At 35.3% G+C, this 16,583-nt stretch overlaps 1 protein-coding gene across 4 annotated transcripts in view; it reads right to left on the reverse strand.

The window, feature by feature from the left end:
• Positions 1–285: 285 nt before the first annotated feature.
• PTPN4 (protein tyrosine phosphatase non-receptor type 4) overlaps positions 286–16,583 on the reverse strand; it is a 112,289-nt gene continuing 95,991 nt past the window's right edge. For all 4 annotated transcript variants that reach the window (XM_065840809.2, XM_071810871.1, XM_071810872.1 and 1 more), the window contains 8 exons: positions 15,549–15,715; positions 14,138–14,228; positions 13,992–14,053; positions 13,108–13,254; positions 10,855–10,983; positions 9,245–9,393; positions 6,028–6,163; positions 286–3,689 (listed from right to left, as the gene is read on the reverse strand). In XM_065840809.2, the coding sequence (XP_065696881.1) occupies positions 3,603–3,689; positions 6,028–6,163; positions 9,245–9,393; positions 10,855–10,983; positions 13,108–13,254; positions 13,992–14,053; positions 14,138–14,228; positions 15,549–15,715 (968 nt within the window). In that variant the 3' untranslated portion in view covers positions 286–3,602. The remainder of the gene's footprint in view (positions 3,690–6,027; positions 6,164–9,244; positions 9,394–10,854; positions 10,984–13,107; positions 13,255–13,991; positions 14,054–14,137; positions 14,229–15,548; positions 15,716–16,583) is intronic.

Here is a 16,583-nt window from a genome sequence, read left to right on the forward strand (position 1 = left end):
CATTATTGCTTTATCTATGTGAGATATAAGCTTTCAAGATTTAACAGAGCAATGGGGAAGAAACATCAGCTAGCATTAAAGGTAGTGAGAAAAAACAAACAAACAAACAGGCTTTTTCTTTTTCATAACTGGGAGAGAATAGCTAAAATAAAATGCATAAAAGCAGTATTTTACTGCTTAAGACTTGTAAGTTATCTAAAATACCAAATGCTTCCAAATTTGGGATGAATCAATTTTTTTAGCCCCATTATCTGGTATACCTAAAGCAGCACTTCTCAAAGCGGATTGGCTGACAATGTGTAGGTGATTTATTAAAAAATACCTGAACCTTATTTCATATTTAGCAAAAATAAAAAATGCCTCTCAAACACTCAAAGCCCCTACTAGAGCCCCATGTCTTTCTACTAAACAAAAACTTTCAAAATCCACTTTAAACAAGAGATGGTAGTGGTAGTTTTCACTCTGAACCTGAAAAGAAAACAAAAGTCTTAACATTATACATTGGCACAAAATTGTCATAATATTGCTCTTATTTACAATGAAAACTTTTTAAACTGGATTTGTATCATGGAAGTGTTACAAACATACTCTTTCCCACACCCACCCAACATTTTTCCTAATCAAATGGTATGAAAATAATTAATCATAAAATCCAGCAGTCATAACACCAATCACTTATAGGTCTATAGGTCATTACGTCTGAAAGATACATTCATGTTTTGTACAGCATGAAACATACAAAAACTTCTTTAAAAAACTCTTAAGGATGATACAGATCTTCATAACCCAAAGTAAAATATTTAGCAATTTCACTTTTTTTGGCCATATAAAAATAGTTTAAAGGCCATTTATACCACAAAAGGTAGAAACATTTGAACAAATGATTTATGGTGCAGAAAGGCTTCAGTGCCAACCTCTATCCCAATCGCTTTTTGGTTTCCACCATCCTGGCTTTGGAGAAGCCAGAAAGTCACAGAGTTGCTGATGGCCAATTATCTAAAGATAGTTAACTTGTTCCAATTTTCCTAGTACAGCTAATTAATACACTACAAAGCAGCTTAAGTCAGTGCAGAGCAAGATTGTGAAGAGACCTATTATTCTTGCCTGTGTTTGTAATCAAAACAGTAACCACAGGTGACCAATAAATATCCCACACTTAATTGTGGTATAAATGGGTCTTTTGAACTGCTTTGGCAACTTTACATAAGAATATTTAAATATGTGACATACCAACGCTATATAATGTTGCTATAAAATCCATTTCCGATTTCCCTCAGAATAAAGGGTAAATGCTATTTTCAGTTATGACTTGACTATGAAGAAAATTTATTTCAACATAATGGATTAATTATTGTATTTTTTAGACATTAAGTGCCAAGTTTAAAATAAACTTCCATCTAGCCTGCATCTCACCTAATAATCTTGTCACACTGAAGTTAAAGCTTATACTTTCCTAAAGAAGAATTTCCTTTTGTTGCAAATGGCTTAAAATATAACTGAAATTAAAGCTACCTTATTATTCTTTTTCACTTTATCAAATCCAGAGATTTTTGTAAGATTAATTTTTCACTGAGGGATAATATTGATTTAAGCATGAAATCTAGAAATATAAGTAACAGGGCCACAGGCCACCTAATATTTTGTTTTCTAAAAATATTTTAAACTCTATTGTAAACTTCCTTAACACTATCTTCCATTTGGCATTGTGGTTCCTGTTCATTATTAAGCCATACGCCAGGATTTCAGTTTGCCTGAATCCCTTTTCACTTCGAAGTTCATAGCTGATTTCTTTTTAATGTCCTTAGAACACAGTATATAATTCTTCAATAGTTAAAAATTATTTAGTGTAGAACTTTCAATTTAATTTATGCTCTGTATAGCCTACAACAAAATTTACTCGACAAACATTTTCAGAAAACCAATACAATAAATTAAAACTTTTAAATAGAGGGCACAAAGTTATGTTGTCACAGGACAGTCAAATAAGTGACTGATATTTTTCTTACAGTATATTACACTGGACACCTTGCTTCTGAATTGGTTTCTCCTCTACTGGAAAAATACTTTAAAACTGGGACATTTATGTATCTTTAGAATGAGCTCAGATACTGTATCAGACAGACAATTCTTACAAATCTTCTACCTACTTAAATAAGAAGCAACCCATACCAACTGGAACAATTTTGCACAAGCATAACAGAAGGTGACTGGGGTCAATATGGAATTTAAATAAAGTTCTCGAACAACTTCATAGTGTTCTCCTCCCTTCCCCCCACTCAAACAATCAAAAAAAAATAAAAGGCAGACCTGTACGAACATGGCTTGAAATCAACAATGAGGATTTAAATAGTAATTGGTTAGCAGATAATGGAATTAAATCACATCTGATTGCAAGTTCAACTTAATTATCAGTGCTATTAAAGAGTTACGTTCTAATCAAGTAAGACAGCTATTTCTCAATAAAAGGATAAAACAAAGTATCAGCTTCTAATGACCTACCAGCATTTCATAGTAAGCTGCTTGTAAGTTACTAGCTGGAAGGAATGAAGGAATGTGTCAGATTTTTCGCATAATTCAACACAGCAGCATACAATGCTCATTCATGAAGTTGGCAGAGGTGCTTTTGCTCCCAAGAGCAGCACGCAGGTACTTGTATAAGGAAAGAGGGAGTGGTATTTCTCTGACCCTTTGCGGTAACACGTTCCAAGCACCAAGGGCCATTTTAAAAATCTGAACCCAGTAAGATAAATATGACAGGACAATACCGCCCCCACAGAATCATGAGTGCCTTTCACTGGATGTATGCTGTAAGTCTCAAGGCACTTAAGGGGTTAAGACATAATGCATGCACTAGTTCCCATCACGTAATCTTAAGTCACATGAATCAGAATACACCAGTGTATGACACACAAGCTGTGTCAAAGAAATGCTGTTTATTTTATTATTATTATTTTTTATTGTTAGTTTGTACAAGATGCTGGTAAGTGGGCGATTATGCAGCTACTGCTGGGTTAACACAGACACCAGCGTTCCTCTAACAACCAGCTGGTTTCTTGTCAGGGTGTAGGACAAAGTGTGTGCTGCATCAGTAGGCAGTGTGTATCTATTGAGTATTGGCAATATTGCTAATGTTGTAAAAAACAAAACAGTGAGAGTCTGTACATAGTAAATAAACCTAGCACTGGAAAAAGACCATGGCTTAGTGTATTTTTTCATTTGTTTTTCATTTTAAGAGACATGGGTGTAAAACAGAGTGAAATAATTCCAAGCCTTGTTTGTAGCAATTCAACCAGAAGCGCAGTATGACACTACAATGAAATATCGTAGATTACCCTGAACACAATTAGTTCTTTCAGTTTATAGTTTGTTCGAAGCAAAGCATGAAAATAAAGTCTTCAAAGAGATGAAGGTTAGGAGAGTTTTGGAGACTGATTTTGTTTCAACGTAAAGTGCAACAGTGCTGAAGTTTTCAAAGTCCTTTGTCAATTCTTTGCTGTACTTCACTATCATTTCCTGCAAGCAGTATTATGGCACAAAGAATGCTGCCAGTTCATTAGAGAGGACAAGATTCCTCAACTGATATCCTAGTTTTTTTTTGCTCTTTACTTATGCAGTGGTGCTTGTAAAGGTTTAATAAATCCTTCTTCATACACCTTCAAAATAGCTTCACATACAAATCTGTATTGACTCTGAAAAGGAAAGCAGATTCAGTAAATTGACAATAAATGTAACGACCACATAACGTCGAAGCAGGAAAGGCCTCTAAGGTTTCCCCATACCATTCTCTCGACAGGCCAAGAACTGTGCTTCGAAATTAGTATAGGAAACACAAAACAACGGGAACTTCATATTAGAACATCTTGTTTCTTAACAGAACAAGATGAGCAGCACTTTGAAATATATACCAAAAGTAATACCCACAACATATTATTACAATGTCACATTAGTAATTTCCTGCTCTTCATTTCATTGTTGGTTTCACTGACCTGAGGTTTCCATGCACTTTGATTTAGAAGTTATAGTTTCAAAGTACTTTCATTCTGTCATGTTACTGATATATCCCCCTCAGAATTTGATAAAAAAGAAAATTGTTTCATGTTGTGAAAAGCCCAAACTCCAGTTTATTAACATTATGTAATGTCTAAGTCTGCAATGTATTCAAATATAGCACCCGCATACAGAGAGGCCACTAATATTTTGCTTTAAACAAATAATAGTTAAAAAACCCACAAGTATTCAAATTAGAATATAATAAAAATAAAATCAAATAAAATCACTGTTTTGTAAAACACCACAACTAACACTGAATACCACATAATGGTGCATCTGCTGGTCAGAAAGCCAACACGCCTCCACTTCAGTGTGGTGGAATATCCCTCTCTGTGTGGTAATTAGCGATGTCAGATCTTAAACGGGTACAGTAACAGATTCGGCAATAGAATGATTATTTACTATATCGTTGCATGTGTATTAAGCCAGTTAATTAATACATATTTGTGTAAAATACGTATTTTGCCTGCAGTGCTGCCTGAAGGAGCCCCAGCTCTCCTCAGACAGCAAACCGAGCAGAGACCTGAGCGCTGGGCCATCTCCTGGACACCGAGTGAATCTGTCAGGATTTACAAAACAGGAGAGCGAGTGCTAAAGGAGAAGATAACAGCTAAAGCTCATGGTATCTTAAAAACAAACTTCAAATCCTTTGCTATCCCTTCTCCCCTTGATGCAGTGAACACCTGAGTTTCAAAGCTTGAAAATTCTGGCCTCTAATAAAAAATGGGAAGACCAGAAGATATTTAGCACAAGCTGTGAAAAAATATAGTTAAAAGCCTTACCCCCGCACCTCCTCCCCTTAGTAATAGAACTCTCTTCCTCTCTATGTATGCTAGAGAGATATGCTATTCATATGGTGTAGTCATCACAAACAGCAAGAGCCATCCTTCATTATTTTTTATGTATCATCTTCCTCACCCTTCCCATCCTAGCTGAATAAGGCAACTTTTTTTTAGTGGAACATATATACTTTTTGCCAGTCTGAATACTCTCTGAGGAACAGAAAAGGTTTATTCAAATTGGATTAGAGGAACTGCAGCAGGGACATTAAAATTACCACCTTCAGGTCATTGTGGAAGAGATTTGATACTTTTTTCCTTCAACGTTTTTTTGTTTGGTTGGTTTTGGTTTTTGTTTTTGAAAGACAACTCAATCTTTTGATCCGTTTAAGGTATTTTCTAAAAATGTAAACGCAAACTGCTCTCAGAGATACATAACACCTAACTGATACAAATACAACATTTCTAAATTTGTTCTAAAACTTCTACAACTCTGAAATGTAATACATTAAAGCAACATAGCAATTATCTAAAACATCCAAACATAATAGATCCAGGAAAAACTCTAGCATCTTGAGACACATCAAATGTGAAGACAGCACCAAAAGAATCCTGGTGGCAAGTTGACTTTTTTTTTTTAGCATACATACACTTAAAATTATTTTGATACATCTCACATCAGATGTAATGACTTCGATTTAAAAAGAAATATTATTTATGTGATTATTTTCCTTTAACTGAGTCACTACAGGGCAGAGTTAAGTCTTGTTTTTGTTGCAACTAGGGCAACATAAGATCACTGAATTGCATCACTGAAGGTTTTCCTTACATGTTTTTGATCTTTCTGTATTTGCCTTTTATACTACTCCCATTATTAACACCTGGAATTAGGCTCCTGCTTTCTCCACTGAGTAATTTGTACCCTACGGAGAACAGGCCTTTTTGACATTAATTGCCAGGTATCCCTGAAACAGTTGCTGCTTTTTCAAGTTTTCTTTGTAGAAATTTAAATAATTGCTCCTTTCCAATAGTCTTAGCAATTTATTCCTGCCTGGAGCCAGGGCTACAGCTACACTGGGTACAGGTGACCTCCTTGCAATATGATCAACAGCAAGTATATTAAAAATCCATCTAATGATATGACTAGATAATAGGAAATTATTCTTCTGCAATGTAGAGCAGCAAATATGTTACTCACAGGTGTTTGGATCATCATGGCTCTTTGATCTCTCATGGTTCTTACAATATCTAATGGATAAACAGGCTGATTGCACTCAATGAGACACATGGCTGTCTCCATAGTGATAAGAACTCCTGTCCGTCCAATCCCCGCACTGGAAAAAAACAACAACAAAAAACCCCAAATGGAAAATGAAACAAAGTTCCTGGAATATGGTTCATACTTGAAGATCTAAAGAGTGTTAAAAAGACCTTCCTTCTCAAGGATTCTCACAACTGATGGTTATGATTCCCATGCTGTTGGGGCAGGAGTTAGAGATTGTGTCTGTGTCCCTGGGAAAACTCCATCCTGCTTCAACACAGCAGAAACCATCAGTGCGAATGGTCAGCCCTTTGAAGAGGGACTGTATTAACCCAGCCGTTCATTGGAGCAGAATTTACAGATATTTCTTCAGCTGATACTACAAACTGCACTAATATCTAGATGACAACAAAAGACAGAGATACCAAGCATACACTGTGCACTTTGTGTCAATTTGACGTGACTGGAACATTGGGTTGATTTGATAAAACCACGTGCATGTTCTTGAAGTGATCCATTCCTTTGTATTTCAGAATAAGGAATAGAAAAATAACCAGAAGCCTCTGGAGGGTGACAATAATGATAATTTTCTTATTATTAAAAAAGTACAAGAGAGATCTAACTTGCGTAGACTGAAAAGGAACACATTATAGTAATCCCTTTCAAGACAAGGAAGAACGGTAACATACAGACCTTGGAATGGCAAAATTTTTAAGAGAGCTTGTATGAATCATCCTTAGCTAAAAAATAAAACAAATCTAAGGATTTATCTGCATGGTTTCACATATACATACACGTTTCCACAAGTAGCAATCCTCAAAGACTGAATATTTAACCTTAACAATCAGTTTCAAATCAAAATTTTTCACATTCAAGAAAATTATGTTGTACTTTTGAAATAGAAAACCAAGGTTCTCCATATTTGAATACAGGACCCAATCCATATTTTCAAATGCCAGCATTACTTTAACTCATACAACTAGTATTTCAGTCAAAAGATGAAAGTGTTTCCTTCTAAACTACTTAATATAAACATTCCAAACTTCAAAACTTAATTGTTCTGATTTGGAAGCATAACTTCAAATTAAGTCTGACCAAACTACAACTTCAAATCTTTGCCCAGAAGGTGGCATCAAAGCCACTATATATTTCAGTGATGTAATGAGAATTTTATGACAAGATGTAAATGTGCTGGTTATATAAAATTATTCAATGGTATTTTATATTTATAGAATTTATAAATATAGAATTTATAGGCAGAACGTTTTATCAAATCCAAACAGGAACAGTATCTGTCAAAGCACTCAATGATTCATTTTACAACTTGAAAAGATTTGGAGAAGAGCAACAACGACGATGGGAAGCATGATACAGTTTCCATGAGATAAATATCAGGTAGACTAGGACTCTTCAGCTGGGAAAAATAAATCATTGAATGATAGAGGGGAACATCAAGACATGACATGAAAATCATGAAGGGCAGGGACAGCATGGGTGGCTCACAATCTCTCCTAGAACAGGAATTAGAAACTGTTCAACTAAACTAGTAGGAGCCTTGTAAAAATAAAACCACACATGAACACAAGCTTGGAAACTAGTGTTTTAAGTAGTTCAACATCACAGAAACCTTTCTAATTTCTTAAGGTCTCTGCTGCTTTACAATCTCTGTTTGGCTTCGTTTTTAAACTGCTGTTGTACAAAAGAAAAGTTTGCTTTCTTAGCTACTTGGATTCTCCATACTAAAGCTGTTGGCTCAGTTCTGAAAACAAGTTTCACCATTGTGTTGCGCTAACATCTTCTGCCCTTATACTGAACAAACGTTAAAAAAGGTGTGTGCACATGTGGAGGAACCCCTGGGCTCCTTCAGCTTGACTCACTAGAGGAATTTGATTGTAACTCCCAACAGACTAGTCAAGCCAGTTAAGTAAATTCTGTTGAACTGTGATATTCCCTCTCTTTTCTTCTCTGAAACATAAAACTATTATAAAAGTTGGTATTGAAATTACCAGTGTGGAGATGAATTGACGTCTCATTGAGACCAATGAAATTGTTCACACTCTCGAAGTCATTATTCCAGTGTCTCTGCAGACTTGCACAAGTTGTATTTGCCAGATATTTTTGCTATTTGTTAATAACCATACCAATGAAAAAGTATATCAATAATGGAAGTTGAGGGAAAATATAATTTAAGGCAGTGGCATTCTGGTATTGGTTTCTCTAGTGAATAAAATTCACCCTGAACAGCACAGAGCAGAACGGAGAGCAAAACCATTTAAATACCATTTCTGATAAAGTGTTAAAAAGAGAGAATCTTGTTCTTTCATCTTCTTCAATAAACGTCTAGTTTACTTGTAGATTAGATAGCCTTTACATTGATTTTATCTCTTAAACCTCTCAGCTTCCACCTGAAACAAAGGATGCAAACCTGGCTCGGAACACCCACTGACTGGGGACTATTTGGGCAGTTAGAGGTTGACTTTTATTCACAGAACTGCTCACCAGGAATTGGCATAACACATGTTCATTTGAAGATGTTTGGCATTACACGTTATAATTTTGAAATTTACTACAGAATGCTGTTAAAAACTATTGCACAAGAAAAACAAAAAACTACATTTCATGTGTACATAGAAATTAGAATAAGAGTTATTTTAATTCATTACAAAAGTACGTTGTGGAGAAAAATGTGTAATCTTTATGTATGTATCAAAATATCATGTAGCCGAAGATTGCCAACTTCAGAGCAAAATATATTTATTTGATCATTGCATATACCATCCACATTTTCTGCTATGGATTATTTATACAGCTATTCTGGAGTCTTGTAGAAAAGTCACCATGAAGAAAAGGCTCCTAACTATCTTTTGACATTTCCCTGAATTATTATATAGACTGTTAGCACAAGCATTTAATCTGTAAACAAAGCAAACATGCAAAAAATCCCTGCACAGATCAACGCATGTATATACTCAAAATTTGCGTTATTGAAACATTAATACAATTTTAAGTAATTGTTTCATTTAAATGTTGAGTTCTCCTGTCATTTCCAAAGTAGATACAATTACATTTATTTCAACAACAAAGCACAGAGAAGCTATCGGATGATATATAAGTTCAGTTTGATGATTTAATAAAGTTGGAAAAAAATGGATACCTGCAATGAACAACAACAGGTTCTTCTCTGCCAGCCCTCTTCTTTCGCACAAGACACACAAAATCCAAGAAATCGCTGGAATCATCAGGAACCCCATGATCAGGCCATGCTATATACTGGATCTGAGTTAGTTGGCGACTTTCCTCTTTCTAATCAGAAACAAAGTTTATCCAAAGGCAATTCAGGACCCATTAAAACAAAAAGAAAACACACAAACAAACCACCCCAAAAACAAACACACACACAAAAAAAATTAAAAAAAAAAAAAAAAAATCAATGGTACATTTACAGCAACTTGAACCCCTAATAAAAGTGGCTTCAGGCAACTAGCAGCACTTTATTCATGTTAATCATCACTCATCCCAGATTTTATAATTACATTTTTCCTTAAAAACAAAAAAGGCAATCTACAAATGTTTAAATCTTCAACAGGCTAAAAAAAATACCTGCCATGTAATAAGAAAGCAGTTCAAGGATACCAACGCTCTATCTGAACACTAGATGTACAATGTGGCGGCCACATTTAACAGGAAGAGCTTCTGTCTCAATAGATCAAATGACAGAACTGGGAAGGGAGGAGCAGGACTTCCAGACATATCAGTTTTCCTTCAGATCCCATGTGAACAGCAGTATTGTTTTGGTTTTATCTGCACCTCTTAACTTCACCCAATGTACTAATACAGAAGATGCAGAATGACTGTTTTCCACTCCCCTCCAGCTCCATGCTCCAATATCACAAACAACCTGCCTCTGGTTAGTGAAGGAGACCAGCTGTATGATCGGTGTAAAGGCTGCATTTCAAAGAACAGGAGTTACCGCACTTGAAGCAACCTCCAGGCACAGAATCATTTACCGAGGTTCCACTGCTGGTAACAAATGAGCAGTTGTCTCAACACGACACAGGAATTTTAACTGCAAACTGACTGAAAGGCAGGTCTATAAAACTGGCATCTCATCTGGTAACCCAAGCAGTACACAAACTAAATTCCAGATACTTATTTCCAAACATTTCTGAGATTGAAATGCCAGCTGGGGAGGCTTTGAAAACCACAGGTGCCCTGAAAAATCACGCAATGCATGTTCAAGAAGGTCCTTGTTTACATGTGGTCACCAATCCCAATTCATCTTTCTCTCAGCAGTATTTATCTTCCATCTACTTGCACATATTCCTCAAGACAAAATTATTAAGAACTGTTTGCCTCTACAGAAGCAGATTTCCAGTTGCAATAATGAAATACCTCTAGAAAACATCAGGGGAATAAAAAGTTTCTAAACTTCTTTAATTACTCTTTCTTCAGCCAGGGCATGAAAGACACCACCAAAGACTTTTAACAGAAACAATACATATTTTCAGTGATTTAAAACCAATTATTATGATTATGGAAACTCACTCTTCGTGATATTTTGCTAGTGAAAGGTTTGTTATTTTAAGAGCAGAATTTTTATTAGGCAAGTAGACGGCAATATGAGTAGTTTTCTAAGGGGTTCTAGAAATAAACAGTTCTATTTATGTAGATATGCCAAAAGTTGAAAAGAAAAACTGATTAAGTTTTAGCTAGTCTCTGAGGATTTCAGGTATTCATACTTAAAAATGTATATTATGATTTTACCTCCAGATTAGTCAATGTCATTTCTCGAAAGACATAAGCAGGATTTCCTTCTTCTGAATGGCAGGTAATCTGGAAATTCCCATACGACGAGCTTCCTGATGGCTCTGGCCAGTACTGGTGGCATTTAACCTAAGGTCAACACATTTTTAAAGATGTCTATGTTTAAATTCACATAGTAATATTTTGGTTCTCTCTAGTTCCTTATGCCTTTGTTCATTAAAGACTATTTTGATAATTTTGTAATCACTATGAATTTACTTACCAAATAGACTGTGTTACCTAATTATTGTTTATAAAATAAGGTATTGCAGAGATTTCCTGGTTCTCTTTTCAAGAGGACACATGCACCAGCTCTTGAGGTTAGTTTAACTGAAGATGGATGCCTTTAACTTTAATTACAATTTTTAATCTGAATTATTTATAGATATACCTTTTTAACACTTGAGTGACAAAGATGCTGCTTTGTAAACATTTTGATCTCCAAAATCCTAATCTAATCTTCTCAAAGCACATTTATATGGGAAAAGAACAAATGAAAAAAAAAAAGGCTATTAGCAACAAAAAAGTTGCTAAAATAATGCCGAAATTATGAGGATAAAGATGGTGGGCTTCGAAGACTCTTGATCAAGTCTTCAAACGTGAATGAAAACTTCAAACACTACGATTTTCAGATACATGGCTTAAATGCCTAATTACAGGGGTCATTTCAGCTCAAGTGTACTTTTGTTTTTCCAACCCACCTGGCAATTCTTTAAGAGCAGCCAGATGTGCAGACTTCCTGCTCCACTGAGACATCCCGGCAAGCAGTAGGACAGTGATGTCTGTAGCCTCGGGATCAGCTTTAGAGCAGGGAGTCTGCCTATGAGTATAAGACAGATAAGTGCTTTCATTTCATCATTAAGCAGCTCTCCAAAGAACTCCACAAATATCATTGAAGGGGTGGGTGAACCTCAGAGAACTGCTATTTCAAGTCTGTTCTCAGCAGATCTGCAAAGAGAACTCAAACTAAAAGGGCACTTGTACTGAAATTCCCTCTAATCATGTTTATTTGGGAGCAGGCAGCATCATATCTACATTGAGTCACTGAAAAACAGTTTTAAAACACTGCAACTCGCCTTCAATTACTATTATTCCAGGTTGTCATTTCTGTCCATACACTCAACTGGCCAGTGCTACTGTGAATGCTCCAGACTATAAACCAAGTAACTCTGGAATTTCACTGTGTAAAGGGCAAAGCTGCATAATAATCAAAGCTATTAAGGAGAAACTATAGCTTAAAAAAAAAAAAAATCCTGAAAACCAAAACCCCACAAGCCCAAAACAAACCAACCACAAGACACACCTGAGGCCATTTATAGCACTATTAAACAATTATTTTTAGCAATTTATAACTCTAATTACTTTCTTACTAGTACTCTATTTTTACTCATTTTTGTATGGAAATGACTTAAAGGACAATGATTCTTTCATATGATTAAACAAATGTTTATAGCCACAGAAGAACTTTTTATGAAAAATTTTAGATTTCAAGATTAGCATAGATTCTCTTAAAGACAGCCATCCAGGCAGGGGCTCTTAAAAATACAAAGCTCTGCTAGGCTGCCTTAAAAAAAAAAATAAATCCATCTCTCTAGATATCAAAGAACTAATCTACAAAAACTGACGAAACTTCTTGGAGTTCCTTTATTTTAAATTTAGAGAAAAATATCCTATGAATGTAAATGCTACTTGCTTTTTACAATAAAAGTCAAACAAGGAAGTCTAAAAATATTTTAAGAAATAAATGTAGACTTTGAGTTTAAAGTATTAGCTACGCTAACAATATCAGAAGGTTTAAAATTTAAGTCATCATTGCAACACTACTAAGAATGCACTGTCCGTATGAAAAATGTCATAACCATAGACTCATAGAACAGTTTGGGTTGGAAGGGACCTTTTCAAAACTCATCATTTCAACACCCCTGTCAGAAGCAGGGACATCTTCAACCAGGTCAGGTTGCTCAGAGCCCCATCCAGCCTGGCCTTGGATGTTCCCAGGGATGGGGCATCGACCACCTCTCTGGGCAACCTGGGCCAGTGTTTCACCACCCTCATTGTAAAAAATTTCTTCCTTATATCTAGTCTAAATCTACCCCACTGCCCCTCGTCATATTATGTGTCATAATAGTACATTTCTCTCATCTTTCAAAGGCTATTCACCAACAGATTTTTAGCAGATTATGCCAGTGGTATTTAAGGAAATCTTTTACTTACTCTGCCCCGTTCAACTTGAGTTGTTAACATTACAACCATAGATGAACCTTGTTCCCAAGTCATCTGCCAAAAATCAGGGCAAGTGTTTGGTAATGGACCTTGACAAGCAATGTACTGGTTTATTATTGTGGAAGAAGGGATTTCCATCTAAGAGAAGACAAAAATCATTATTTTAATTCTTACCGCCAATGCAAGTCAGGCATCAGACATTTAGTGTTTAGTAACTAAGACATTAAAAAAAAAAATCAACTATATTAATTCTACTTATTTTAAGTTAGTAAACATGGATTGGCACAGATAAAAATTCTTCAAAGTGTTTCACACACAAAATTATTACAAAGATCCATGTACAATTTACATATTAACTGACAGTATGTAGTTGCCATAATCAAGATTAGTGGTAAAAAAAAGAAAATCATTCACATGCAAGCATTTAATGCTCTGTGGGTTTCTGACACTAGCTTTAAAAATACTGATCTTGGAATTTAATTCCATTTCTGGGTTTTGTTCGTGAAAGGAAAACTAAGTAACTAATTTTGTTGTGACTGAAAACGAAAAAAGAAAAGTAAAAGAAAGTGAAGAAAGTCCTGAACACTACTTCCACATTAGTAATGGGAAAAGAAGAATTCCTCTAGTAGAGGGCTGGTTTCCCATAGTGTTGTTTTCTTTTTCTTGGTTTCATTTATAAAAACACCTGCCACAAAGCATCAGCAAATAGGTATATCTGCAGTAAATTTCAAACCACCTTACTACAGGTTTATCAGCCATTCCAGTCTGACTTAGATTTATGAAAATGTTGTTTTGTTTTTCTTTTTAATCAACTTCTCCATTGAAAAACTGCCACATTACTTAATGTCAGAAGCTCTTTTAAAAATACGACTCACATTTATATAATTTGCATTGATGTAATCTTCGTTACTTTTTAAAATAACCCGTGTAGCATCATCTGAAAAAAATTTTAGAAAGATGTTACTTATTTACTAACCACAGCAAATACTTTTAGAACACATGTACAAACACACATACTTACAAGGCGAAATGTCTCTGTATCTATTTTTGGAAATGTTTTGAGGTAATCTGGCACAAGACATTGTCATTCCAGGCTTTTTCCTATACAATTGCTAAAAGACAAAAAAGATGGTGAGACCATAATAGATGCAAAAGATCCGCGAGTTTATTGTTTGCCTAGCAGTATTTTTTAGAACATAAACTACTGAGCAACAGTAACTTCAACATACATGAAAATACTTATCAAAGGAAAGCACTATGAATTTAGTTATGCTGTGGGACCACTGAAAATAATCATGACATGATCCTCATTTGTTTGAAGACGAACTGAATGATAAATTTCAAGCTTCCAGAAGAACACTGATCCAGAGAAAAGTCAATTTTGTAGACTGGCAAGGGAATGGACTGACACCGACACTCCACGTGGTGATTTGGGGAAGCAGATTGTGTTGTGTATAAGGCATCTACCTACACTGTTTTTTTCCTTTTTTTTTTTTTTTTTCAGATGTCCTTCTGTATTTCAATAACTGGGCTACCTCGTCCTTTTTCACCACAAAGTGTCCTTTGAGAAGCTCCCACCCTCTCACGCCTCAGCCATGCAATGCCACAACCCCTGTGCTGTGAACAGTGTCAGTGAAAGAACTCAGGTTCTACAAAAAGCACTTTAAAAACTTTTAAACACTGAACCTGTTCGGGAGACTGAAAAAGGATGGTTAAAGAAGGATTTTAAATCACTTTGAAAAAATCTTTTATTTCTACATATGAAAGTAGAATTTTACCCAAGTTCTTAAAGAATAGTATATAAACATGTTTTATAAATACATGTTGTAATACATAATGCTAGGTCTCCATTTGGTGAGGAATTCACAGAATTCACACTGCTGTGTTTTACAAACCTACTGCTTCCTGCTTTAAGCCACTTGATCTCATGCATTAAAGATGGAATAGTATCAAGGCACAAGTTAGTGTTAAAGAAAGACTATAGCTATCAGCAGCTTAGGCCCCCACAGGAAGCGCTTCTGAAATATGTAATTAAAAAATCAACTCTTTATAAAAGACATTGTTACATTAACCCTTAAGATTAGGGTTGTAAACCTTAAGACTGGGGTTGTATTTTCCATTGGTAATTTTACCTTCCCTCATTGAGATGGTCCATAAAACGCCAACAGCTAAGCTGTCATTCAGTTTCTACAGTAACTTGGATAGGGAATAACACTAAAAACTAGTATTAGGATTATTCTATGCCATGAGTTTGCACATACAATACAGGACTGGATTATTTTTGTTATTTTTCTTTCGAGAGTGTAAGACAATTGTTTTGCTAAAAGATGCTGACTCTACTGAAATTTAACTGAAGTCTGCTCTGCTTAAAATAATTACTAACCCAAAAGACTTGGAACTTGCACAACAGCTACAGGCGACACCGTACTCACATCAAACTGAGCCAAAACAGTTCCAGTGATGAGCCCCTCTGCCAGCTGGATCATGGACTCCCTCAGAGCATTATCATCCTGATGGACACCATCAAGTGGAGATTTCTCAGGGATGTACTGGAAGTCAGGCTCGCTCTCCAGCTTCTCTTCCACAACATCATAGACAGCTATAACAAATAAAGGTATGAACACACTGGCTGAACATGCTGTTTGGCAAGTAAAATTAACTCTAAGTCATTCATTTAAAACAGCAAAAATGTGTTTCTTCTGTAGAAAAAACTACATTAATTAACACACTGATTTTAGTCCCCAACAGCAAGGGCAAGTAGCCTTTCCTGATCATGATAATCCATGACAAAACGATTTTTTTTGTTTAATAGTAATTTTAAGTGAAAGTACAGCAGTGACTGCTAAAATTTTCATCAAAACACATTATGCCCTACCTTGTCTGACATAACTCCCTAATCTCAGATTCTCACATCATGTCTCTGAAGTGATTATAGTTGCATTTATTTTTACTTTTAATTCACTTTGCACTGATATAGGCTTCAGTAATTAGGGCAAGATGTGCAGACCACCTGAGAAAATGGCATTAATATATGCCATTATAATGCTACCAATACTGTATGCATGCTCTGCCTATAAATAAACTGAAAAACAACATGTATTTTCTACTATAGGTAACGGAGACATTTTCTGTTAGAGAGTCTGTTTTTAAATGATATCCCATGACCACAAAGGAAGAAATGGGCAACTCCTCACTTCTACAACTCAAATGTTTTTATCCAGAATACAAAGATAATCAATATACAAGGGGAAACTAATTTAGTAAATTTGTAAACAGAGCTAACAATTTTACCCGAAAAAGAAAGTGACAACACAAAAGCTGCAAGAGAACTTAGTGAACGAGAGGACAAGTGGGGAGGGCAAATAAGTGAATAAAGGAAAGGTTGGTGTACTCTCCTGTACTAATTTCAATTATTCCAATTAAAAATAATTATTTTTTATCTTGCATTTTCCTCTGCAACTTTTTCT

This window comes from Patagioenas fasciata, chromosome 7 (assembly GCF_037038585.1).
Source record: "Patagioenas fasciata isolate bPatFas1 chromosome 7, bPatFas1.hap1, whole genome shotgun sequence".
NCBI lineage: Eukaryota > Metazoa > Chordata > Aves > Columbiformes > Columbidae > Patagioenas > Patagioenas fasciata.